The sequence below is a fragment of the Rhipicephalus sanguineus genome, chromosome 11 (assembly GCF_013339695.2).
Source record: "Rhipicephalus sanguineus isolate Rsan-2018 chromosome 11, BIME_Rsan_1.4, whole genome shotgun sequence".
Taxonomy (NCBI): domain Eukaryota; kingdom Metazoa; phylum Arthropoda; class Arachnida; order Ixodida; family Ixodidae; genus Rhipicephalus; species Rhipicephalus sanguineus.
Genome location: NC_051186.1, coordinates 129180967 through 129188245, shown reverse-complemented (window position 1 = coordinate 129188245; position 7279 = coordinate 129180967). Strand labels below are relative to the sequence as shown.

The 7279-nt window shown below is 48.2% G+C and overlaps 1 protein-coding gene across 1 annotated transcript; it reads right to left on the bottom strand.

Moving 5' to 3' along the window:
• Positions 1–1294: 1294 nt before the first annotated feature.
• LOC125760411 (uncharacterized) lies at positions 1295–2214 on the bottom strand. Its single transcript, XM_049420483.1, has one exon. It carries the CDS (start codon positions 1987–1989, stop codon positions 1330–1332), a length of 660 nt encoding a protein of 219 aa, XP_049276440.1. The 5' UTR covers positions 1990–2214; the 3' UTR covers positions 1295–1329.
• Between the last annotated feature and the right edge of the window lie 5065 nt (positions 2215–7279).

Below are 7279 nucleotides of genomic sequence, written 5' to 3'. Positions count from 1 at the left end.
CCAAGTGGCTGGCAGACCCGGTGTTTCGGTTCATTCGCCTGGACGACAAGCGCCTCCAACGAGCTATCCAGGTGTTTAATGACGAAATGTGCTCGTACACCACCTTGGACTTTATTGAAATGTACCAGCACACCCAGCCTCTCTTTGATGCCCCACACGGTGACCTCGCTACCTTTTACATGGATGTGCCCGCGTCATTTGATGCCATGATGGAACTATTAAACTTTCAGTTTAATGGCATCCACGAGGAAGTGTCGGCCTTTGTAAACAACCTATATAGCCTGGTCGAGAAGGCGGTCCCCAAGAAAAAACTGTATGGAGATTGTGTCCCCTCCGAGTGCAGGAAAAAACTTTTTTTTTGACCCGTTCTTTCCTTTTACATTAACCGCGGTACGATCCGCAACTTTAACGCTACACTAGCTTTCCACTTCAGGACACCGTGGGCCGTCGCATCCTGGTGTGGAACGAGCCAAACTGTGAGTCGTCTGCTTTTGATACTGTTAAAAAATTTTTGGTGGTGACGTAGATTCGTGGCGGTAAGTACTCGGCTGATCAGACCATTTCCAGGACGCCCGTCATTGTGCTCTCAAACAACGAGGTGTTTCCAGATGACGAGGCCTTCAACACGGCATGTGGCGCTACAAGTGGCGAGCGTGTCCTCCACTAAAGAAATACGACAAGAAGATCCACCCGATGGCCCTGGTCCTCCTGTTTGATGCTTTGGTACTCGAAGAAACATACGTCGGCACGCGCCAGCTTGATCAATAAACAGCTTTGAACCTAACATCCTGAGTACTTGGTCAATGCTTTGCATTTTCCGACTACACCGACACGACAAGCGCAAAAAAAAGCTTTCGGCTCAATCAGTCTTTTTTTATGTCAGTTCAGTTCAGTCATGTCAGTCAGTCAGTCAGTCAGTCAGTCGTCAATCAGTCAGTCAATCAGTCAGTCAGTTCAGTCCAGTCAGTCAGTCAGTCAGTCAGTCAGTCAGTCAGTCAGTCAGTCAGTCAGTCAGTCAGTCAGTCAGTCAGTCAGTCAGTCCGTCAGTCAGTCAGTCAGTCGTCAGTCAGGTCAGTCGGTCAGTCTGAACTGAACTGACTGACTGACTGACTGACTGACTGACTGACTGAACTGGACTGACTGACTGACTGACTGACTGACTGACTGACTGAACTGACATAAAAAAACAAAACAAAACAGACTGATTGAGCCGAAAGCTTCCTTTTTTGCGCTTGTCGGTGTCCGTGTAGTCGGAAAATGCAAAGCATTGACCAGTACTCAGGATGTTAGGTTCAAAGCTGTTTATTGATCAAGCTGGCGCGTGCCGACTTATGTTTCTTCGAGTACAAAAGCATCAAACAGGAGGACCAGGGCCATCGGGTGGATCTTCTTGTCGTATTTCTTTAGTGGAGGACACGCTCGCCACTTGTAGCGCCACATGCGGTGGTTGAAGGCCTCGTCATCTGGAAACACCTCGTTGTTTGAGAGCACAATGACGGGCGTCCTGGAAATGGTCTGATCAGCCGAGTACTTGACCGCCACCGAATCTACGTCACCGCCAAAAATTTTTTTAACAGTATCAAAAGCAGCCGACTCACAGTTTGGCTCGTTCCACACCAGGATGCGACGGCCCACGGTGTCCTGAAGTGGAAAGCTAGTGTAGCGGTTAAAGTTGCGGATCGTACCGCGGTTAATGTAAAAGGAAAGAACGGGGTCAAAAAAAAAGTTTTTTCCTGCACTCGGAGGGGACACAATCTCCATACAGTTTTTCTTGGGGACCGCCTTCTCGACCAGGCTATATAGGTTGTTTACAAAGGCCGACACTTCCTCGTGGATGCCATTAAACTGAAAGTTTAATAGTTCCATCATGGCATCAAATGACGCGGGCACATCCATGTAAAAGGTAGCGAGGTCACCGTGTGGGGCATCAAAGAGAGGCTGGGTGTGCTGGTACATTTCAATAAAGTCCAAGGTGGTGTACGAGCACATTTCGTCATTAAACACCTGGATAGCTCGTTGGAGGCGCTTGTCGTCCAGGCGAATGAACCGAAACACCGGGTCTGCCAGCCACTTGGGGTGCGCACAATGTTTGTCAACGGCGATACGGGGTTTTCGCGTAGCCAGTCGTAGATGGATTCTTCCGACGCTCCTTTTGAACGTTTTCGGCACTTTGCACCCGTTCTTGCGCGTACCTCGTCAGTGTCTCCACCGCTCGTCTGACCTCCATGGGCGTCGTCACATGCAACTGAATGCGGAAGTTTCGGGTACAGTATTTCCAAAACTCGCCCGGGCTCGTGTCCAGAACCTTCGAGTTGTCCCAAAACTTCATTTCTAACGTCGCGACCCCAATCATTTCCTCCCATTTTAATGTATTCCAATACTCGGGGCTCACTATTGAAATACTTGACGAGATGGTAGAGGTCCCATGCACTGGCGCTTGTAGACCAAATTGACGAGCGATTTGGTCGTCTGACGAAGCCAGCGAAGATAACACATCGGCATGTGCCATTGCTCCAGCTGCAGTCGTGTAAGACGTGGACGTGTGGGAGTGTAGTTCCTCGTTTGTGGAGTGCGACGGCAGCGATTCCGTACTGGGTGGGCCCTTGCTCGAATCCTCTGATAATGTCGTGACAAATTGTCTCAGCCTCTCCGTCATCTCGAGCGGGAAACACATCGTGCACAAGCTTTCTTCGTTTTGGAACTGACTGTAGCTGCAGCGCCCAGCGTGGCGGGGGTTGTAAACTTTTTTCATCTCCTCCAACCCCTGTTCCTGGTTCGGACACGTTTGGATCTGATACTTCTCCCACGTTCCGCAAATGCCGCCAGGGTTTCATTAATGTCATAGGTACTGTTCTCGTCGCTCGAACCAATAAACTTTGTGGTTTGTCCTGGGAATATAGATGGCGTCACCAAAAAATAATTCCACATGGTAATATAGGGGTACCTCATCTTCTGTTTCTTGATCGCGTCAAGCTGACGTTTGCATGATTCTGCCATGGTCTCTATTAAAAGCAGAAAAATGCAAGATTCAGAATATAGCATAGCTAACCGAAAAAAAAAAGTCTTACCGAAGGCGTCTTGAGTGTCCGCTTGAGGTCCTCCTGAGTGGGACAGCCTGTTGAAGACTGTGAGTTCTGAGCTGCTGCAGACCTCTTTATATACCCCTCGCGCGGCCTTGGAAGCCCTTTATAATTAGTGTAAAAACCCGTCTAGAACTAGTTACGATTGCGCGCAACTAGTTAGTTCTCCTGCATGGCGCTCAGTGGAATATAAAGAGTTTTTTTTTCTTCTAACAAAGGCGCTTTTTAAACACGTATTTTCCTTGTATGTCGTTGTCGTTGTAGTCCACTCAGAAAAAGTATATATATTATATACATATATATATATTATATATATATATATATCTATATATATATATATTTAAATATCCCTTTTGGGCTTCAACGACAACGACATGGCTTTATTTTTTTTTGTATGTCGTTGTCGTGTAGTTCCACTCAGAAAAGTATATAGATATATATTAAATTCCCTTTAGGCTTCGACGACAACGACAACGACATGGCTATTTTTTTTTTGCATGTCGTTGTCGTTGTAGTTCCACTCAGAAAAAAAGTATATATATATTAATATTTAAATACCCTTTTTAGGCTTCGACGACAACGACAACGGCGCAGCATTGTGAAGTAAATAAGAAACGAAACAAAATGTACTTTTTTATTTTGCTTTTATTAAACAGAACGATCTATTGTGGGAAAAATGGCACCGAGCGTGGGTTCTTGAAGCAACTTCTTTCATGCATTAATTTGCGCTTGCGCAATCTTCTGCAGCTCTGCCGTGTTCGGTAACTTCGGACTCCGTGCGAGCGAGGTTGACTGGACGTCCGTGACGTGTGAGGCTGTGTAACTTGCTTTGATGTTTTCATTGGAGGACGCAAATAAGGCCCCACGTTCGATGGCAAAGTAACACTGTCGGCAACTATGGTGTCAACGTCAGAGTGAACGACCAGTTCTGTGTCAATTTGAAAAAAGGCGGCAATGTCTTGAAAGGTTTCAGTACTGCCTGGGTCGTTGTTAGACTTGCTTACTGCCAATACCCCAAAACTCAAACTTGGTTGAATAGTTGATTGCGTCATCGTTTTTAAACCTCGGGTGAAGTAAGTATTTTCCATAGGGTCCAAATACTTCACGTGGCGCGTGTGCATATCGTCGGGTCGAAGCCGCATGGTGATGTTGGTATCTGGCTTTTGCTCGTACGATTCGTAGTTCGACACGTTGCTAGTGGTGTAGGATACAACGTCAGCAGGCAGGCCAAGTGTGTACGAGTTAGCAACTCGTTTCCCGCGTTATAAGTTGGACCCATCTTTAGCCATGCGTCACTTCCAAACTGTTACTCATAGTTGACTATAGGTGTGCCCACGTGACCTTTGAACGGAACTGGTTTACGAACTTGGTCAAGCGGGGACTTGCCTTGTCAATGTGAATAAAGTCGTAAGCAAGTTGTGACGTGGTACACCCATGCACGCAGGTATTCTCTTTTCGTCATCGCCATCGTGATCCTCGTTTCCGGGTGTGATCTTTAGACCCCAGTAGCTCTTAGCCAGATCCGAGTGGTCCTTCTCCTGAAATGGTAAATAAGACTGTGGCTTCATCGGTGTTTTTTGTCTCGCCTTTCTTCACACGACACATGCCGGTATCCAAGTAGTGGTTCAGTCCGACGGAGCTAAGGCCATAAACTAGCATGTCAGAGTTGACGGGTTGGACAACGAAGAGCCAGTCTTCCATGGCGTGCGTAAAACATGAGGGGTTACCTGACAGAGCAGCTAACAGCTCTTGTGTGAGCTGGTAGGTTAAGGTAGGTGCCGTGAGGAATGTAAAGATACGGCCGGTCCACTGGCAAGCGTGACAGGCTAGTCAGAACTCCTGGAAACGTTTTCTCGGTGTCATAAACTAAATTGGTCTTCAGCATTGCGTAGGCCCATATGGTGAGTATTTTGCTGTCACGGAAGATGTGACCACTCCGTGGTCGCGAGGTACGCGCAAATCTGCTGAACGAGCTCTGTCGAATTTTCACCGTCACCTCCAACTCCTGCTCGCCTGGACGGGTGGGGGCGTCTGAGTGCATCTGCTGCGACATCCCTTGGGCGTCGCCGGTAGTTGAGTCAGGCTGGTATCGCTTGCGTCTGCTGTATCTGATTCCCCGTTATGTGCACGTTTCCGTCTATATCCTGGCATTCCATAGAGACTACGGCCCAAGACATATTGTTCCACAATATTCTTCGTGCCCAGACCAACTGCACCTAATGCGGGAGTGCCAGTTACCCGTGCGTCTAAAGTCGTTCAAGAAGAGAGCCGCAGAGCCTGATCAGCAGCAAAGACGTCCTCGTGGCTCGTGGCCCGCTCGTAGCCTTCGTCGTGCGACTTGGCTATGCCGTCGTCCTCGTCCACCGGAGCTCCGTTGCGCTGTGGATTCCGGGACCCAGGTACCGGTGGCCTGGGAACAAAGCATACTACTCTGGTTAGGAGATATACACATGGTAGCGGTAGCGACATCGACGACAGCTACACTCTTAGCCGCCTCTATTTAATTGACTGACTGAACTGACGACTGGACTGACTGACTGACTGACTGACTGAACTGACTGACTGACTGACCGACCGACCGACCGACCGACCGACCGACCGGACCCGACCGACCGACCGACCCGACCCGGCCGACCGACCGACGACTGAACTGAACTGAACCGAAAAACTGAACTGAACTGAACGACATAAAAAAAAACAGACTGATTGAGGCGAAATTTTTTTTGCGCTTGTCGGTGTCAGTGTAGTTGGAAAGGCGCTAGCACTGCCGCCACCGCCAACGCCGCAGCTGGTCTGAGTGTGATGTTATTGGCCCGTGCGAGCCTACCCACATTTCTGTGCACTTGTGCATGTTACTCCGCGATTTAGTTGGCCGTTGTGAACTCTCCTAGCGTGCTTACTGCAATTACAGTTGATGAAGCACCCACTACGCGTATGTGAAGCAATACGCGCCCCCACGCAGCGGCACACATTTTTGATGCTTTAGCTGACATTGATAATGAATTATCGCTGAGCGCTGTGTAATGGGGAGAGCAGGTTTCAACCACGAAGCACCCGCCCACTCGTTGCGCAATTCACTTGGTGCGACAGTTGGAGCGATTCTATGCTTCTGTCACGCAATAGTATATTTTAACGTGGGCCTCAAAGGGGTGGTGCTGTGAAATTTCGAGGCTATAAAAGGCTGTTAGAGGTTCCCACACTCAACACGACGGGTATATACACAGCAACTTGTAATATATATTTTCACTCGCTTCCAAAGAGTGCCGGAGTGCTTAATCGCGCGATCAAGAGACATCGCTAGTAAATGTTTGACGAGAGTCCTTGCCCAAATTTACGACGCTGTAAGGTGTTTGTCCTAAGCATCTTGAAGCACTGGCGTAGCGGTAATTAGGATATTGACTGCCTCGCAGATGCGTGGGTTCGATTCCGCCGCAATCCCTGATGTTGACTTGCAAGCCTTAAGAGGATGTTACTTATATAGTTGTTAATCACTTCATCTATAAATTAATTAACTAATTTATTTGCATAATGAATTATTCATTAACATGCCTCGATTAGCGGGGCCAGTGGTGAGTAGTGAGATTTGGCCAATGATGTGGCACACGCCTGTAGGATTGCCTGTTGAAAGGATCGCTGTCCGCGGAGTTACGAATGGCGTAGTTATATACAGCTTCACTGCAAAACTGCAGAAGTTACAGAGTACTACGTATACTCTACTGCGAGAGAGCATTCGTGTTTCCGCAATGCGTGTGCTTACATCACTTTATGCTTTACTATGGAAGAGCAGTAATCTCAGCAGTACATCCACGGACAGAAACTACAGCCTGCTACAAGTTCAGAATAAATACAACCTCCACCCCCAGAACTGCTGCATTTTTCTGAGCAAGAGGGTGGTGCTAGGTGGTTCCGCTGCAAGCGTAAGTACCCGCTCGCTGACAATGTAAGTACTGCGCATATAACAACTAAAAGTTGGCCGTCCCTACTTTGCATATTGCTGCCGGGTTGCATCTATCACCAAGCTGAAGTGAGCGAAGAGGGTGAGGACGGCTTTTTCTGGTGAACAGCACCATATTGACTGTCGGACTGTTTTCCTCTCTAAGGAGCTTGCAAACATAATCGGAACATTTGGTGGATATGCTGCGTACTATGCAAGATGGAGCTAGTTCGACTAGCACTCCCGTCCAGCCGGTACAGCCAGT

What these genes read in the sequence shown, in the direction of transcription:
- LOC125760411 (XM_049420483.1), bottom strand. Translation starts at nt 1,989, where the DNA reads ATGTGCTCGTACACCACCTTGGACTTTATTGAAATGTACCAGCACACC.